The sequence below is a fragment of the Macaca nemestrina genome, chromosome 12 (assembly GCF_043159975.1).
Source record: "Macaca nemestrina isolate mMacNem1 chromosome 12, mMacNem.hap1, whole genome shotgun sequence".
NCBI classification, from domain to species: domain Eukaryota; kingdom Metazoa; phylum Chordata; class Mammalia; order Primates; family Cercopithecidae; genus Macaca; species Macaca nemestrina.
In genome coordinates, this window is record NC_092136.1 from 74,938,370 (window position 1) to 74,957,491 (window position 19,122).

At 52.0% G+C, this 19,122-nt stretch overlaps 1 protein-coding gene and 1 long non-coding RNA gene across 3 annotated transcripts in view; one reads left to right on the forward strand and one right to left on the reverse strand.

Annotated features, from left to right (window-relative positions):
• The window catches only part of LOC139357543 (uncharacterized), a 36,900-nt gene extending 36,212 nt beyond the window's left edge, over positions 1-688 (reverse strand). The window contains exon 1 of the long non-coding RNA XR_011610934.1: positions 464-688. This is a non-coding gene — a long non-coding RNA (uncharacterized lncRNA). The remainder of the gene's footprint in view (positions 1-463) is intronic.
• Positions 689-757: 69 nt separating this feature from the next.
• Positions 758-19,122, forward strand: part of LOC105468770 (diacylglycerol O-acyltransferase 2) — a 32,704-nt gene continuing 14,339 nt past the window's right edge. The window contains exons 1-2 of one of the 2 annotated variants that reach the window (XM_011719111.2): positions 758-1,112; positions 16,278-16,406. In XM_011719111.2, the coding sequence (XP_011717413.1) occupies positions 992-1,112; positions 16,278-16,406 (250 nt within the window). In that variant the 5' untranslated portion in view covers positions 758-991. Of the gene's footprint in view, positions 1,113-6,563; positions 6,607-16,277; positions 16,407-19,122 lie in introns of those variants that run through there. The other variant, XM_011719112.3, reaches the window with a different exon arrangement.

Below are 19,122 nucleotides of genomic sequence, written 5' to 3' on the forward strand. Positions count from 1 at the left end.
AAACCTGCTGTGCACCAACCTCTCTGGGAAGTGCACTAGCCCCCCCACTCCCCCAGCCCAGGGCAGAGTCTTCTCTCCTCTATGGTTCCATAACCCCCGGTTTCTCGCTTGTCCTGGCCGTTGTCACCAGTGACTGTGTGAGGCTGTCTCTGCTGCCCTCCAACGTGGGTATCCCAAGGGCAGAACCTGGGCTGATCTGGCTGGGTCCCCAGCACCCAGCAGGGTATAGGTGCTGTGTGAGGTTTCCTAATAAAGAGATGGAAAGCCAGAAGCAGTTTGGGTGGTTGAGATACCCAGCCCTAACCTAACTAATTCCGATACCAGCGACCAAAAGCGGAACCTTCGCATCTTTGCTGCCAAAGTACAGCCCCGCCTAGAGGAAAGGCCCGACCCCCTGCAAGTCCTCGGCCTGCACCGCACGTGCTTGGTTTTCCCCGCCCAGGTACCGGCCGCCGGGCCGTACCAATCTCCGCGGGGAAGAGCCCGGGGCGGACTGAGGGAGTGGGGGAAATAATCGGGCGCGCCCCTTGGAATGAGGGCTCAGAGTTTCTCTCTTCTCACTCATTCCCCGGATCCACGCTGAGCAGCCTGCTGGCCCGCCCCGGGCCCGCGCCGAGCCGAGCCGAGCCGAGCCTCAGGTGCTGTTCCCCCCACAAGCAAGTGGCGCGGGCCGCGGCTTGGAACGGCCCGCCCCGCCCCTCCCGCCGCGTCGGCGCCCGCCCAGTTGTGAGGTGATAAAGTGCCGCGCTCCCGGACGCCAGCACCGCCGTCGCAGTCGCTGCTGCGCCCTAGGTTGTTTCTCCCGCGCCGCCTCTGGCCGACTGGCCGACCGGCCGCAGCTCCACGTGTCCTAGCCACCCAACCTCGGCGCCGTCCCGGGGCCCCCGTGCTCTGCGCGAAGCCCTGGCCCCGGCGGCCGGGGCATGGGCCAGGGGCTCGGGGTGAGGCGGCTTCCCGCGGGGCCGTGACTGGGCGGGCTTCATATTCAGCCATGAAGACCCTCATAGCCGCCTACTCCGGGGTCCTGCGCGGAGAGCGTCAGGCCGAGGCTGACCGGAGCCAGCGCTCTCACGGAGGACCTGCACTGTCGCGCGAGGGGTCTGGGAGATGGGGTGAGTGCCACCGCGCAGGGGTTATGGACCTGCGTGAAGATTTTCTGGAAAGGGCCCTGTGGCAGGCTGGTGGGTGCTGATGAGTGCACGTTCATTCTCCACCCTGGCACTCATCAATTTTTGCGACCTCTGTTACGTCACTTTCCACCCCCCGGCTTGTTTCCCTCATCCGTGAGTTGGAAGTGGTACCACCCACCACTCTTAGTTATTAGGGATATTCGAGAACTCCTCCCCAGCCCCCACTGCGACTGGTGACCCCTTCACCAGTTAGAGCTAGCTTTGGCAGTGAGAGACTGGATGGGGCAGGATGGTATGGGTTTTGCAGTCTCCTGAGACAGCCACCAGACGGGGGACATGCCCGCCTGGAACAGGTGTGTCTGCCCTGTCCTCTGCCCCACGCCCGTCCTCTCGCCCAGGCTCTGGAGCCCACACAGCAGCAACTGTGAGCCTGGCATGCTTAGGAGGCAGCGGAGAGGACCCTGCACGCCCTCCAGGGTAGAACTGAGGTCCTCAGTGAATCGCGCAGAGTTGAAATCAACCCTCACCCCCTACCCGCTGCAGCTTTTCCCAAGCAAGGAAGAGCAGCTCTTCCAACCCCCACCTCCCTTACCTAGAGTTGGAGAAACTGAAGTGGGAGGAAGCATGCCTAAGTTTTCCTTAGCTGATGCCTTGAGCCCTGGATTCAAGTACAAATCCGGGAGACCCTGGGAAGTCATCACAGCTGTCCTGGTCTGGGTGTGTGTCTTGCATGAAGCCCCTCTCCCTCCTTCTAAGTCTGTATTCTGCTTGCTGAGCCTCTCTGACATGGATTTTTCTTTAGTAACTAACAGTCGCCTACTCCGCCCACCTTTGTTATAAAAATAAAGCATGCTAATTACGGAAATTTTGAAAAATATAGACAAATGAAACAAATTTCTGGTAAATCGACTATCCAAAGATAGCTTCCTATTAGCATTTTAGTATATCTCTTGATCATTTTCTTTATACACATTGCATAGATACAGTTGAGGACATACTGTAGATATAGTTATGAATCTTGTTTTCTCTCCCTTAATGTAACATCGAGGTTTCCCTTCCGTTAATCAGAATCACTTATAATGTCCTAGTGGTTGCAATAACCCACCCTGCAGGTGTACCACACTTTAACTGTGACCTAGGCATTGGCATTGCTCCTTGTGTGATTATCGCTGTGGTTATCTGCCCCTCTTGGTGTGGGTGCTGCTTGTAGCCCCATGCATCCAGCCAGTAGCCTCTGACAGCCCGCTCTCTCACTTGAGTCCTTTTCTGTTCCCTCTGTCCTTTGATGTCCTTAGGGAATGAAGGGACTTGCCCTTGTTCATGCTTTTAAAAATGTTTTGGCACTAGACAGTGGGATAGGGATGTTCTCTGTGATAGGCTTCCTGGAGACTCCATTCCCTCGGCTCTGCCATCCACAGGCTGGGAGCTGTGTATTCCAGGAGTCAGTGACCCTGGCTGTCATGTTTTTGACTTAGAGTTTGTTCCTTAGGAGAACTTGTACTCTAGCGAATGATTTTAACCAACGCACTTAATATCATGTCAGGAACATTTCCCTATGTTGTTATCAGATCTTGAAAACATTTTTTTTTTTTTAACTCGGTGCAAGGATTTACATCATGGAATGTAGGAAGGGCTGGTATGAAATACAAACCAGTCAGTTCAGCTTTCTGGGATCTACTTTGGTGAAAGATTGGGTGGAGTAGGGGAGGGCACTGAAACACATTTTGTTATCTGGGCATCTCCATTATACCTGCCTTCTAGATCCTTGGTCCTTGAAGATACTCCCCAGTGGCCTAGTTTGCCTCTGCGGATAAGGTCCCACTGTTGTGAGCTGGTGAACAGCCTGTCAGTGACGGTATTCAAGTAGAGACCATGGATTCTGTGAAGGGAAGTCCTGTGATGGGTGAGATTGAAATAGATACCCTGGCGTCTGGTTTCTTGGCCAAAAAAACAGGCCAACTGTGGGAGTATGGGTAGGTGGGTGCATGCTGGGGGAAGCGGGAGTCTGTATTGATATTTCCTAACCTTTGGAGGGCTGTCCTGTGCCAGGCATGGAGGTTGCAGAGTTCATCAGGACACAAGGGATATATATCTTGTTCTTCATCCTTGCCTTTGGACTGGGGGCTCTTCATTCAGAAGAGCCCTCTGACACCTGCCTGTATCCACAAGGTTCAGCACAGGACCTAGCATGAGGTGGTGGTGTTCCCAGTAAAATTCTGAGCTGATTTGTTGTGTGTGGCTCCAAAGAGCGAGGCCAGGAACAGGAGTGGGATGATGGGTACAAGTTTTGATGTAGCAGAGGAGTCCTTTCTGACAGCTGTTGAGGATTGCAACAGGCTGGGGTGGGTGAGGGTGGAGTTCCGCTTCACTGTGGATCTGCTTGAAACTCAGTGGCTAGATTGTTGGGGGTAACTGGGAACTGAGGGTTGACAATCACTTAACCTAGTCCTAAGTCAGAATGAGAACATTACTCTCGTGCTCCCCTCTCTAGTTCCGTGTGGCTTCCCCCCTCACCTACATCACTTCCCCGGCTGAATAGATGAATAGAGGCAACTTTGGGGCTGCGTTACCAAGGGCTCATCTAGGCTGAGAAAGGAGGGCCAAGAGTAATGTATTAACAGGCTCGGTGACTCAAAGGGCAGTGTTGAAATCCTGCCCCAACTTCACCCTCACGCCCTCAAATTCAACAGCAAGTACTTAAGTTGTAAAAATTAGTGCTGGATTGGGCCCAACCCTCATGTTACAGATGGGATCACTGGGGTCCCCAGAAAGAAGAGACTTTCTCAGGGTTATCAAAGCCAGGCTAGAACCCAGATCCATCTCCCAGTCTGTGGCCTGACTCCTTAAGCCAAGAGAGGGGTTGCAAGGCCATGAAGGGCTGAGTGCAGGGCTCTGTGTATTGTAGATGCTCAGTGGTTTACTGAATGAGTGAAGGTTGTCTTCATGATGCGGGTGGCAGCTCATTCCTACTCAAGCTTTTTGAGGAAGCTCCCCGAGCCTGCCCTAGTGGATGAGAGACACTAAGATCCCCCAGGGCTTTGGCTGCCAGGTGAACTGCCAGTTGCCCCCTCCCCATACCCACTCACACTTCAGACTTCCCAAACTCTTCCTCCTGGCCTATGAAGTAAGCCCCATGTGAACAGCCTCCACTGCCATCACAACTTCCTCTCCTAGCATGTCACTCACCATGCTGCAGACACACGGTGGTCTTCCTGTTCCTGCAGCATTACTCCCAATTCTGTCTTACCTCAGGGCCTTTCAGCCCAGGTCTTTGCATGACTGGCTTCAGAACAGTCAGTCTCCTCTCAGGTCTTCCCTGACCACCCTATCTAGAGAGCCACCCCTAATCACCACATCTTCTTTTATTTTTATAGCCTTTATCAGTATCTAAATTTTCATTTGTGCTTATCTGTTTAAGCAATTGTCTCCCCCATAAGAATATCAGCCCCTTGGCTGGCCACGTGCCATGGCTTTCTCCGGTAATCCCAGCACTTTGGGAGGCCGAGGCGGGAGGATCACTTGAGGTCAGGAGTGTGAGACCAGGCTGGCCAACATGGTAAAACCCCATCTCTACTAAAAATACAAAAATTAGCCAGGTGTGGTGGTGCATGCCTGTAATCCCAACTTTCCTGGGAGGCTGAGGCAGGAGACTCGCTTGAACCCAGGAGGAGGAGGTTACAGTGAGCCAAGATTGTGCCATTGCACTCCAGCCTGGGTGACAGAGTGAGACTCCATCTCAAAACAAAAAAAAAAGAACAAACAGAAAAAAAGTATCAGTCCCTTGGAAACAGGAACCTTGTCTGTCTTTCTCAGTGCTGTGACCCCAGCATCTAGCACAGTGCCTGGCACTGGTAATAGGTACTTAGTATTTGTTGAATGAAAGAATCATTAATTGGACTGCCCCATTCCTCTTGTAGGAAGCCCTGCTTTTAGCTTCAGTGTGATTCCTTGAGCCTTTCTCGGGCCTCCTCTGTACCTGTAACCACCTATGCTAGGGGCTGGGTGCTGGGGTTGCAGCTGTTCCCTACCCTGGAGGTCCCCACAGTCTGGCAAGGAGCTGGCTCCAAGGCTGAGTGGCAAATGGGCAGAGCCAGGCTCAGTGGTCACCCTTACTGCTTCCCAGGGCTTATTAGAAGCCAGAGAGCCGGGGTTCCAGGCCTCACTTTTTTCTGGGATGTCACTAGGAGGGGTTCACTTCCTCTCTGGGGATCTCACTCCTTCTTTCTGGAAAATAGGGTCAGAATTCTGAGATTCTCAAGGATGGAGGGTTTGGGTTAACCTGAGTGTGAATGTTTGTGAACTTGTGACATTCATGTTAGTCCTTGTCATTTGTCCTGTGTTACACATTCAACAGGCCCCCAACACAGTAGAGAGTGGCAGACCCTGCTCTAAAGTATCCAGGAAGGCTTCACTGAGGAAGGGACTTGGGGTGTGAACCCTTCATTTTATTGGTTGAGTACCTTCTGTGTGTCAGCTGAAGTCCCTGCCTTTGAGGAAGTGAGACCGGGGAATGTACACAAGATGACTGTGCAGAGTGATCTGAGCAATGACAGGAAAGACTGCAAAGAGGTGAGACTGGGGAGCTTGATCACCCTGAGGTCAGGGAAGTCTTCCTGGAAGAGGTGACATTCAGTCCGGATCTGGAAAGATGAATAGACATTAGTAAGACAGGCAAGAACATTCAGGTACAGGAAGTAGCATAAATGGAGGCATAAGATTTGGATGGGAGAGGCAGGCTGACTGTAGGGCCTCTGAGTGACCAACCGAGGCTGAGGTCCTAGTGTACTGAGAGCCAGAGACAAGAGATTCAGAGAGGATGCTGGATCCAGGCCTGTAGTGGCTCACCTTTGTCTGCAGCAGGAGGAAGACTTGAGAGCTCATGGGAAAGGAGCCTGGTGCAGTTAGTTTATTGGCCTCCAGCACTTTGAAGGCCTCCTGGTATGGAGCTGCTGGCTGATTTGAGGGCCTCATGGGCAGGGCCCAGGGCTAGGAGTCAGGCCTGTGTTCTGTCCAGCTCCTGCTTGGCCACTGAACTGCTCTGCAGCCTCAGCAAGCCACTACCCTTCCTTACCCTCAGTCTCCTCATCTATGAAATGAGCAAAAGTGTCTTAAGAACCTGTGCAGATTATGGTGCAGATGCAGAGAGGCTAAGACTGTGAACCTTTTGGGTAAATCAATGGAAATGGGAAACACAAACTCCTTTTCTTATTAGAGCAGAATTAGCCATTCTAAGCCCTGCCTCTGCTTCCCATGTGACCTTGGGCATGACGCTACCTCTTGGGGCCCCAGCTCTCTCATCTGCACAGTGAGGAGGACTGGTTGAGATGACCCCCTTGGCTTCCTTCCATCCCTGCTGGAGAAATGTGATTCCATTCTTGTCCCTAACTGCTGTGGGACTTTTGAGGTCAGCCACCTCCTTATTCTTGTCTTCAGCTTCTCCTTGTGAAAATGCTGCACTCATCTACTTGTGGCCAAGGTAAGTGCCCCAGAAGAACCTGTCTCCCCACGCTTGCCCATATATTGTGATGGGGACGTATTTTGGAGATTCCTTGCTGACCTACTCACAAGCTAGTAGTGTTGCCATGGCAGCCCCTTCCACTGCAGTAGCTACTTTTTGAATGTGCTCGGTCACAGTGGGTGAGGTGGGCAAAGCGGGCCCCTGGGGTCCTCAGCAATCATGTCCAGGGTCCTGGATGTAGCTCCATGTTCGGTATCAGGAACACGGCATTCTAAGAGCCTCACTTCCTTGGCCTTACCTATTGCAACTCTGTCCTATTTGATGAAAACAGAATACACAAAAACCCAGGTGTATGGAGTAGCCTGAGGACAGGCTTATATTCCCTTTAGGGAGATCTTCTGTGGATAAAAAATCATTAGTGGATTTTAGCAGAGCACTGGTGACCCAAGTTAGCAGCACTCAGATTTCAACTAATCTACCCCAGCTTCCTAATTTAGTGCTCATGGGGAAACCTAGAGAGGGGAGGAAGAGGCTTAGGGCCCCAGCAAGTCTACAGATCCTCAGGATGCCTGGTTCCCTGCAGCAGGCCCTGGCTCCCTGCAGCAGGCCCCTGCAGGGTCCTGATGGCCCACTTCCCACCTGGCACACCTAGCATAGCTGTGTGCTGGCTCTCCAGTAGTTTGGCTGCCCCTTTGGGCCAGATGTCCCAGTGGGCCCTGCTTTAAGGATACTTCATTTGCAAAACAGAACTCTTAAAGGGAATTATTAATCTTTTCAGAAAAGAACTCACTGGCATTTTGGGACCAGATAGATGGCTAGCTAGCTGCCTTAGGGCTCTTAGGTACCAGTGGAGGGAGTGGGCTCTGACTGGCTGTCTTCTCTGCCTTCAGGGTAGAGGCCAGGACTCCTCTACCTAGCATCCCAGTCCTTCATGCCTCCCTGTTTCTCTACTTTTCCAACTAGACTCACAGTCTCTGTGCTGCAGTCTGACTAAACTACTTGCAGTTAATTCCTCCAACTTGTCTTCTCTCTCAGTTTTGGGCCTTTGCAATGCCTTTTGCAGGACTCTACTTCCTGGGGTCCTGTCTCTGTGCCTTCCTCCTGGAAGGCATCCCTAAGAACACCCTCGTGTGGGGGTTGGGGACCTCCCCTGGATTCCCGGTCCTGACTGATCCTTTGTATATAATTGTTCGCAGCCTTGTCTCCCAGCCATATCTGGGATAGGCAGTCCAGGAGCAGAACTCAGCCTCTAGCAGATGCCCAAGAAGCAGAGGAGAGGCAGGGTCTAGAAGCTCCTCTCCTGGTGTGGAGCCTGGCGTGTAAAGGGTACTTAGAAAGCACTGATATGGATGTTAGTGTTTAGGTTCCACCCTTCTCTCTCCCTTCCTCTGGAGCTTTCCATCATTGCCCCAACATTAACCAGCCTCTAGCTGGAGAAGACCTTTCCCTCCTGATTCCTCAGAAAGCTCTGCTTGACCCTCCGTCATAGCACAGGTCAGTCAGCGGTGGGTGGACTTTTTTCTGTCTTTATCTAGGCCCTGTTTATTCATCACAGTCCCCTCAAGCATTCAGTCATTCAGCAAACATTGATCGAGCACCTTCCCTGCGCCTGACCCTGTGCGGAGCATCAGGGCCCAGATGAATGAGACATCATTCACACACATACCTTTTCCCATAATGAGAAAGGGCTGAGTACAGGGGTGAGATGGGACAGGCAGGGATGTGGTCAGTCCAACCTGGGTGGAGGAGAAGGAAGACTTTCCAGAGAAAGGGTCAACAGGTTGGTCTCTGGCAGGCCAGTGCTCAGTGTCTGGTGGATGCCTGGTAAGTGTGTGCTAAAAGACTGACCAAACTAGACTTGGAAGCAATAGAACTCTACCTGGGAGCACTGCAGTGAGGTCAGAGAGTGTGGGGAGACTTCCTAGAGGGAAGGAGTCTCTGGCTGACCACATAGTGAGGCACCAAGTGGAGACAGCTTCCTGTGTGAGGCTTGCGGGAGCCCAGCCCTAGCCTGGGATTCTAATATCAGCGGGCATCACCCTCCAGAGATGGCAGCTTTGCCATGACTGGCCTCTCATCATCATGTATGTGGACTCCCGCTGAAAGGTACCTGCCTGGAGGAGCCTGGAAGAGAGCTCACCTTCAGCCTTGATGAAGTGGCATCTCTTTGGCACTTGGCCTGACTTCCTAGACCTCCCTGGGGCTGGAAGAGCCTGCCAGGGGTCAGTATGTACTGACCCTCACTCTGCTACCTCTTCTCATAATACACAGTCTGTTACCCTGCACCTCTTTAAAAACTGTTTGTGCTCTCTGTCTTTGTGCAACTTGTCCTCAGCCCTTTGGGGGTAACTTGGGAGTGACTTTCTCACTCACCTAGACCCAGGCAGACATTAGGTCCAGATGGGCCCAGGTGTGGCATCCTTGGGGTTGGGGATATGGGCAGGGTGACCCCCCCTGCCTCAAGGAGCCCAAGAGGCTGTTCACACCTCTTTTAGCTGGCATCTTTCTGGCTCTCTTACATTCATACCAGACATTCTGGCCCTTTTCCATAAGTTATTTAGATTCCTTATGACAATCCTGGATTAAAGCTAAGGAGGACACTGAGTCCCAGGGAGGGGGAGTGACTTGCAAGATCTCATTGCAGGTAAGAATCAGAGCCAGGGTTTGAATCCTAAGTCAGCCTGTCGCCTACGCCTCTATTCCTAGGCAGGGCAGGCATTATTTTACCCATCAAACAGGAGAGGACACCGAGGCTTACTTGGTAATTAACCAGCATTCATACAGATCTTTACTTTTTATGAAGCTCTTGGCTACAAATTATCTCATTTAGTTCCCACAACAATCTGGTGAGGTAGGTATTAGCCCCACTGTATAGATGAGGAAGCTGAAGCTTGTATAGGAAGTGACTCATTCAGTCCACTTCCTACGAGTTAGAGGCCAGGTTCTCCTGACTCTCGGCCCCGTTCTCTGCACCGTCTCCAGGCTGGCATGTCCCCTGCCAGATGCCAGTATGGAGGTAAGGTGGGTAGAGGACACAGTGTGGGCTGTCCAGAGGCGTGAGCTGCCCATATTTTCTGTCTACTACTGCTTCCCCATGTGCGCTCAGGTCCTCCTCTCCATAGGCTAGGGATCCTCCTGCCCCTCTATCTCATTGCCCCAAATTATTTTTCTTCATAGCGCTCATCGCTGCCTGATGTTATATCATACATTAATACATAAGTGTTTTATTTCTCCCTCAGCAGAAGTTAAGCATCCTAACTTAACTTGAGCCAGTCTAACTTGGGTATCAGGCCTATAGCTGCCTCTGAGGCAGGACATCATCTGCTGTGCTCACTGCTGTTTCCCCAGGGCCAGTATTAGCGCTTAGTACCTTGTATGTACTCTATGCTTTGGGTCTTAGCTCTGTCCCTACCCACCTCCCCCAGGAAGCCACCTTTGACTACTCATTCCAACTTCTTTTTTTTTTTTTTTTTTTTTTTTTGAGACGGAGTCTCGCTGTGTCTCCCAGGCTGGAGTGCAGTGGCGTGATCTCGGCTCACTGCAAGCTCCGCCTCCCGGGTTCACGCCATTCTCCCGCCTCAGCCTCCCAAGTAGCTGAGACTACAGGCGCCCGCCACCATGCCCGGCTAGTTTTTTGTATTTTTAGTAGAGACGGGGTTTCACCATGTTAGCCAGGATAGTCTCGATCTCCTGACCTCGTGATCCACCCGCCTCGGCCTCCCAAAGTGCTGTTATTACAGGTTTGAGCCACCGCGCCCGGCCCCAACTTCTTTATTCTCAGCTTCTATTTCAGACAGTCACACACCCCCCTTTCTGGGCTCTTGAGTATTTGAGTCTGCCTCATTAGAACTCCCTGCAAGGCTTTGTTCCAGCAATTTGCCCCATCCACAGTGCCCACTTCCCTCCTGTTTGCCCCCTAGATCTTCAGGGCCCTGGTGAAGCCTCATGGGCTCCTTGGAGCCTCCTCTATGCTACCGTCACTCTGCGACCTCTTCTTATAACACACACCTATGGCCATGCGCCTCTGGAAAAACGCTGCTTGCTCATTATGTATACCCCCTCCCACTCTGGAGACAGGAGGAGCAATGCCAGTAGCCACCGCTTAATTACCTAACAAATGCCACATGTGCCCTACATGTTTTAAAATTTAATGTTCCCAACAATCCTGTGAGGTGGGGATTATCACCCTCATCCTACAGATAAGAAAACCAAAGCTAGAGTTAGGTGACTTGCCTGAGGTCACAGAGCCAGGCAGGGGCAGAGCTGGCCCAGGGCCCTCTTTCTCAGATTTAGGGAGTTGGGGGTCAGACACTGCTGCCCTCAGGCATGTGAGAAGAAGCCCAGAACACTTGGGTTTCATCAGCCCCGAGGTGTGGCCTTCCTGGTCACTTTGATATCAGATATTGGGCAAGGAGGTGCTCATAGACACCCTTCAACACCCCAGCCCTGGGCTGGGCCCTGGGTCTGAGAGCTACTTGAAAGCACGTGGGCTGGTGGGGGCAGGGGGTGGAATCCAGTCTCACCAGAACGTCTACATGAGACTCTGGGCATGATATGGGCGGAGGAGGTAGCTCTCCATTGCCAGGATGTGTTCCTGAAGTCTAGGTGTGGGCTGGCTTGTTTAATGGGGCCAGCCCTCAACAGCGTAGCATTGTAGAGATGATGAGGGACTGGGAGCCTGAATACCCTCCTTAAGTCCTGGCTGCCACACCCTGGCCTCAAGCAAGTGATTTTGCCTCTTTAGGCTTCACCTCACGTCAATTTCCTTCTCTGTGAAACGGGATTGCCAGTTCTCCCCTTGCCTACCTTCCCAGAGAGTGCTGTGGGACGGTGAAGCCCCACATAGGCGCGGGAGAAGGGGATTGCTTTCCGGGTGGTAAAAGAGCTGCTCCGGGCCTCGCTGGCAGCTCTACTTCCTGTGCCTTCCCCAAAGATAGGAGCAAGTGTGTAAAGCAAGTGCTGCCTGGGAGCAGCTATTTGAGTCGTCTATTGGGAATCTTCCCCTACAGCCTGTCTCATGTCCCCCCATGAAACAGAGACATCTGTAGGTAGCAGGGTTGTGTTCCCTTCATAGGTGGAGAAACTTGTACCTAGGAAGGGCAAAAGACTCTCATCCCCCATCTCTGGGGTCAGTCCTCAGTGATGGGGCTGGCTTGGCCTCCTGCCAGACAGTCCAGTCTAACTTGGGCATCCAGGCCTATAGCTGCCTCTGAGGCTGCTCTGGATTTGCTTATGGATTTGCTCAGCTATGCAGTAAACCTCTATGGCTCCTCTTACCACAGATGAATCAGGTACCAAGTCCTGGCACCCATGAGTCACTGGCAGTGGGATGGCCAAGTAAAGTGACATTGGTGCTGTGCTGTGGGAGTGTGCAGAGAGAGTGCAGGTGTGGTGAGGGGCAGATTGGCTGGATGCTGAGGCTCCTTGGCAGCCCCACCCAGGAGTCAGGAACAGTCAGGTTGGGTGTGAAGATGGTGGCATGTGGTGGCATCTGATTGCAGCATCGGCATCCCCACCAGCTTCTGCTGGACTCCTCCCAGCCACAGCTGGGGCAGAGGAAGTACTGACAGCCAGGTGGCAAGGACTGGCAGTGTTGTGCGGGTGCCCAACTGAACCCTCACTTCCATCTGTGTGAGCAATGGTACCAGAACTATGGCAAGCAGGTAAGCTCCAGGTCCCAAATACCCTGCTAGGTCCTTAGGAGGGTGGATGCCAGAGATCACAAACTTCACCCTCCTTACCCCCGTTTCACAGATGAGGAAACTGAAGCCCAGAGAGGTGAGGAGACTTAGCATGGTAGTTGGTGGCAGAGCTGGGACTAGAACCCCAAGTCCTGCTGCCACTTTACCTGCTGTAGAAGATGCGTGCTCCTGACCCACCCCTCTGAAGGAAAACAGATCATCCATTTCTCCCCTTCCCCTCCCAGCTCCCCACCACTGCTCCCTGCTTTATTGTGGGGAGCAGAGAGAAGGAACTTGGGGACACACAGCATCGGAGCAGATGCAGGCCTGGAGGTTGGGCCTGAATTGAGTTCAGCTCTGCCAGCCCCTGGCTGAGTGACCTTGACCCAGTATCACCATCAAAATAGGGCCAAACTCATAGGAGTCCAAGTGCCTGTGCAAGGGCATGGAGGGTCCCAAAGCTTTATGGGCCTCTTGTGCATCATACCTGTCACTCAGCCCTGCCTGGAGGGAACCCCAGGGGCCTGAAGAGTGGCCAGAGCACCCCCTTGGGGCCGGCCCTGACAGGGCACTGGGGATCCAGATATGGATCAGACCCAGACCTGGCCCTTAGGCAGTTTCCAGTGTGATGCAGAATCAGCTTGTAATCAGCAGTTACTACAAGGCCAGGGACTGTAGGAGCCCTGAGGATGACTCTTCTTTTGTTTCTCCATTGTGCCGGTCTGACTTTATCTTCAAATAGATTATCTCCTTGGCCGTCAAGATGGCCCCTGGTAATTCCAGGCCTGCATAGACCTTAGTGTTTATCATCCCAGAGAAGGAAAGTCCTTCTCTTTCCAAAGGCTTCCTGGAAGACTGCTGCCTTATCACCATCTCTGGGTTTTGAAGGATGTGTTGCTTTATCTCATTATCAGAGAATCATCAAGTGAGTAAAGCAGGGAAGGGCCTCTGCCAAGAATATTTCTTAGGTGGACTGGGGGCTCCCACTGGCCTGGGATTCAGCATCCATGTCCAGGCCAGCTCCCAGGCCACGGCTCCATGGTCAGCTAGGTTGGGATTGCCTGAGAGGGCCTGGGCCTGAGAGATGCAGAGATGCAGTCCTCCCAGCTTCCCTCTCCAGGAGCCTCCCAACTCTTAACCCCCACGGAAGCACTTGACATTTGGTATTTGGGACCTAGAGCTCACCACCTTGCAGCATCCCAGTACAGTTGCTCAGGCAGATGGGAAGTGAGGGTTCACTTGGTAGACTGCATTTCCCACTTGTTGGCAGAGTGAGCTGTGGGTGGTAGTTGGGGCTGGATAAGGCAGGGTGAGAACTGAACCAGCAGTGTGTGAAAACCCTGAGCTCAGACCCACCTTGCTGCAGTCCCTCAGTTTCCAGTCTGTATAATGGGGTGAGGGTTGAACAAGATGGTGTGTGTTTCCTGTGCTATGACTACCTGATTTTAAGACACCTAATAAGCTTAGCAGAGATATTTGGATTAGGCACGATGAAAAATTTTTAGGTCTTCTCAGTTGTTTCAGTTGGGGATATGTCATCAGTGAAATTTCTATACTCCTCCTCCAAGCTGCATGGGGGCTGGCCCTGGTGCCAAGGTAGGGAGCTAGATAAGCTGACATCCAGTGTGCCTCTTCCCTAAGCACCCCTCAAACCACTGGCTTCAGGGACCTGTCTGCAACGGGAAGCAGTCAGCCACGAGAAGGCATGCTTTCCTTTTTTTTCTTGCTGAATAGAAGGTGGTGGCACCCAGTGCTGTGTCTCACCCCTACCTGAGTGTTTGGACTGAAGTATTTATGGTGGTGTTTCTCAGACTTAATCACCTGGGGATCTTGTTAAAATGCAGATTTTGATTCAGTAAATCCAGTCTGGAGCCCGAGGTCCTGCATTTCTAACCCGCTCACAGGTGATGCTGATGCTGCTGTTCCCAGACCACACTTTAAGTAGGAAAGTGCTAGAGTACATTTTGTCTTCTCTCTAGCCAGGGCATCCAGCCTGCCTCAGATGGAGCAGGAACTCACCTGTCACTTAACCAGCCCCCAGTGGCTGTGGCTCCTGCTTCGCTTCATCCAGCACGACTCAGGAGGTAGAGCCAGCTGCTGGAAGATGACTTGTCCAGCCCCAGCCCTTGGATCAAGGGCTCAAGCCTGTGCTTGGACTTCACTTCCCTCCCTTATATACTCACCCAAACCTGTCCCCACTTGCAGGTGAAGGTGAAGGGTTATGAGACCCTCAAGGATAAGCATGTGATGAACTCATCTGTCCAGGCCCCACTGCTGGGCAGGTTGATCAGGCCCTGAGCATGACCCTCCCACTGTGTCCTGTGTACAGAGCCTTTGCACTCAGAGCTGCTCTGGGGAAAGGGAAGGTCCTCTAAGCAGGGTCAGGAATGCTGGGTTTCAGTCCTGGCTCTGCCGCCTACTGCCTGAGTAGCCCTGGGTCAGTCAGTGCCTGTCTCTGGTCCCCAGTCTCCCTGGCTGTCCAATTAGGCTATACTGGATGACCCCAGAGGGCCCTCAGGCTCTAGGATGGGTTGCTGGGCAAGTCTGGAGGTGGGAAAGTCCTATGAAGGTAGGATTTTTATAAAGGGGGTGAAGGAGCAATTATGAGGCAGACCTCTGGAATGGTTCTATGGCCCAGCCTCTTTATTTGTTTTTGTGAGTTCACATCCTGCTGCCTGCACCTCAGTTATGCCTGTGGTGTTATTAGATGCTACTGAACACCCAGTTTGTGCACCGAGGATATGGCAGTGAACCCTGCGAGCTTGCCTGGGGTCACATAGTGAGTAGAACCAAAGTCTGAACCTAGGTTTGACTCTTCTGCTAAACTAAGCCCCTTCCCTCTGATGCATCACACCAGGGAAAGGGGTCATCTTGAGGCCTAGCATTTCCTTCCTTCCTCCTAAAAGTCAAAGCAGTTGTTAACTTTCAGCTGATAAAATCTGGCCTTTCACAGAGCAGATGGTATGAAGGAATGTTTGACGGGCACACAGTAGGTGCTTGGTGAAGATGTGTCGAGCAAAGGGCATGTAGTGGGGGCTCAGCAAAGAGGGGTTCGAAGTGGCCCACTTCTTCAGCTGCTGGAAGGAATGGGGTATGGGTGAGGAACTTTCATCCATGCTCTTCCCCAGTGCTGTCTCTCCTGCAGTCACCAGGCTTCCTGTCCCCACTGCCCATCAGCTGCTGGAGTCCAGGGCGTCATCCTAGGGGCACCAAGCCAATTAAGTGAGCACATCTCGTCCTAAGTTCCAGGCTTGGCACTTGCTTGATAGCGAGCATAATTACAGCCCTCAGTGTCCTTCAGGCTGCCTGAAGCTCACTGGCCACTGGGCCCTTTGGGGAAGCAAAGGCTGTCACCTTATTCCTTTCTGGGCCCCACACTTTGGGCACTGAGATGAGGATGAACATGTACATCTCTCTGAAAGTGGTAGTGGTGTGGGGAATCAGTGGTGTTGGGGGTGGGGGCAAGAGGGTTCAGCTCCTTGGAGAAGGGGTATTAATCTGGGACATACAGAAGGCCGAGCAGGGATTGGGGATGCTCAAAGTACACTTGGAGAAAAAAAACACTGGAAATTGGATGTTGAACCTCTGTCCTTGGCCTCACAGACAGATAGCAAAGTTTAAATATTTGTACTAGATCCAGATAAAGGACAGGAGTTTGACTGGGGTGGAGGGGATGGAAGAAAACTGGCAATTATGAGAGACTTCCCAAGGCCTAGCCCCTGGATTAGCCTCTTTAGATACTTCATGTGGTCTCCAAAATGACCCCCTGAGTGCGATACCATTCTCATTGTGTATCTGTAGAAACCAGGGCACAGGGGAGCATGCAGACAGCCTAGAGTTACAAAGCCATGGGGTGGAGGGCTAAGATCTGAACCTAGGTCTGTCTGATTCTATAGCTGATGGTCTTCTCACATCTAGAAAAGTTCCTGTGGGAGGTGAGGTTTGTACTGGGGACCCTGTGACTGGAGGGAAGGGTGACAGTGGACTGACATCTTCCCTCTGCTGTAGGCACTGGATCCAGCATCCTCTCCGCCCTCCAGGACCTCTTCTCCGTCACCTGGCTCAATAGGTCCAAGGTGGAAAAGCAGCTACAGGTCATCTCAGTGCTCCAGTGGGTCCTGTCCTTCCTTGTACTGGGTAAGCTGGGCTTTACAGGGGGGGCGGGTGGGCAGGCAGAGTCCATTCCCCAACAGAGGTTAGAGTAGGAGCCCTGCTCTGCAGGGGTGAGGGAATAAGAGTAAGTCTTACACACGCTGCCCCCCCAGCACATTTCCACATCTACCTTTGGGTCCCAGATCAAGTGCTTTACCCCTCAGCATGCATGAGGATTCAGCGAGATTCGGTGGGAGGTGGTGTGATAGTTCCCATTTACAGATGGGAAACCTCAAGTCTTAGAGAAGGTAGGTAACTTGCCCAAGGTCACACAGATTTGAATCCCTGTCTATAGGACCCCCAAAGCCTGTGCCTTTCTCACAGTGCCACCCTGCCCACCAACAGACATTTTCTAGCAGGTATGTTACTTTGCCTTAAGGTAGTTTGGTGCCATGTTTAAGTACTGAATCTCCTGCAAACAAGCTCTGTGACCTTACACAGATTATTTGAACTCTCTGAGTGTTAGTTTCCTCATTTTGAATGTGAGGAAAGTGCTTGCTTCACATGGCTTTTGTGAGGATTGAAGATAAGAAATGAGAGCACCTGGCGCAGGGCCTGGTCATGATGGGCCCCCATTACATGGAGTCATCAGGAGGTGCCCTCAGACCCCACTCCTAGCCCACACCCATCCTTAGCTGAGCACATTCCCCAGGTGCTTCCCGAGGCCTGCTCCCTGCTGTCTCTCAGCACAGCCCACATCGGTGCTTTGGTTGCTTTTTCTGCAGGTCTGGCAAGATACCCTCACTCCTTAGGTTGCCATCCAGGCCAGAGGCAGGACAATATGATTGTCTGAGGGGAGGGAAGAGGCCTCTTGTTTTTCCCCAGACCCCTGTGCTCTCAGCATAGCAGGTAGCTTCCTCAGCACGTCAAGGCAGATGAACCTGCTCCAGAGCATCACAGAGTGCATTCTAGCACCTGTGAGCCAGTCCCTCTGGGCGACCCACTCTTCGGGACTGTATAGGCTGGTAGGGGATCATCAGGACTTACCATGTCAGTGCTGAGCAGCTGTCCTTCAGACAGATGCATGGGGTGCCCTGAAACTCAGACCATGTTTGCAGAGCCAAGGGATAGAACTTCACAGGTGAGAAAATGGAAATTTGCAGAGGTTCATCAACTACCTGCTACCGTGAAGCTCATTAAATGGCAGAGTTGGGATTTGAGCAGAAACTCAGTGCATTCCCCAGGAATCCCACATTACTGGAAGCCCAGAATTAGTGAACTGGGGCTGAAACAGCCAGTCTTCACCTTTAGGCCCAAGAACGGGCTTTGAGGAGGGGATCCATGAACCCTTAAAATTGTATGCAAGATTATATATGACAGTATGTGCATATTTTTCTAGGGAGAAGGGACATACTGTCCTCAAAGTCTTACAGGGACATGCAGCCTCGAGAAGCCGAACACTGGTTGGAAGAACTGAGCAAACTAAACAGGCTCCCTTAGGACTCAGACCCTAACATGGCTTGCATTTGGCCACTTACTAGAATCCCAGAGTAGCGAGCACAGTGTGACCCCTTCTTACTCAAAAAGGAAGTGGAGGCCTGCTTGGGGTCACATGAGAAGAAAGTACTGGTACCAGGACAAGAACCCAGGGACTCCAGCCTCCCAGACCCCCTGCCTAGTCTGCTAGACCAGCTCCCTTTGTTCCCTGTTGCACCCAAAAGCCACCACTATCCCTGTCTTAATGGGTCTGGGCCTGGCTGGTAGGGAGCTGAGCAGCTTGTAGAACACCAGCTCACGCAGCTGGTGATGGGGACTGGCCCTAGGCTGTAGGTTAATAATTGATCAGACCCAACCACAGCCCAGAAACCGGCCCAGCATCTTCTCAACACCCTTGCCTGGCCTCGCCTCGCATAGGTGGGAGCCTGGCCTGGTTGGACAGGCAGATCTCCTGAGCTACTGCTAATTACCACCCTCAGCAGCCCCAGCCACTCCCTCCCTCTGCCTCTCAAACCTGCTGGCAGAAGCTCACCTGGCAAGCAAAGACCATGGTAGCCCTGTTGGTCTCTCCCTGGACCAGAGATTTTTCACCACTTTGTGCCATGGAACCCTCTGGCATTCTGATGAGGCCTATGACCTTTCTTAGTGTTTTAGAGTATTTAATACAAAGTGCATTGGATTTCAAAGGAAACTACTGATAATAAAATATAAATATCTACACATTAAAAAAGTTGATTAGACATGTAGTAACAGGTGCCTTTTTATTATTGTAAATAAAACGATCTAGTAGCAAGTGTAAAACTGCTACAAAGTTATGTGAAAATACCTTTGTTATTTATTTGTGTCATAAATACTGCTGATAATTCTGTGATTTATTACATTGGTAAGTGAAGGAAATGCCAAATTTCCATAAGAGATAAGTGAAAATTTAGATGTCATTTGTTTCCCCATTCAAGTCCATGGATATTGTGTGTCAGGCTAAGTAAGTTCAAACATCATGTTTAATTTTCCCAATACCCTGTAAGGAAATTAAGACTTAGGAATGGGGCTTGGCCAGCAAGTGGCAGGACTAAGGCTCTAGGCCTGTTTGGTCCCAGAGTCCATGCTCTTCACCAGGACACACTGCTGCCTTCCCTGCCATTGATCATCCACAGACTGCCCTGCACCACAGGCCGCGGGGCTCCAGAATTTTGTATCACAAGTGTCTTTGCAGGCACCATGATGTGCAGAAAGTGGGTGATGTGTGAAAGCGGTCCTGAGCCTT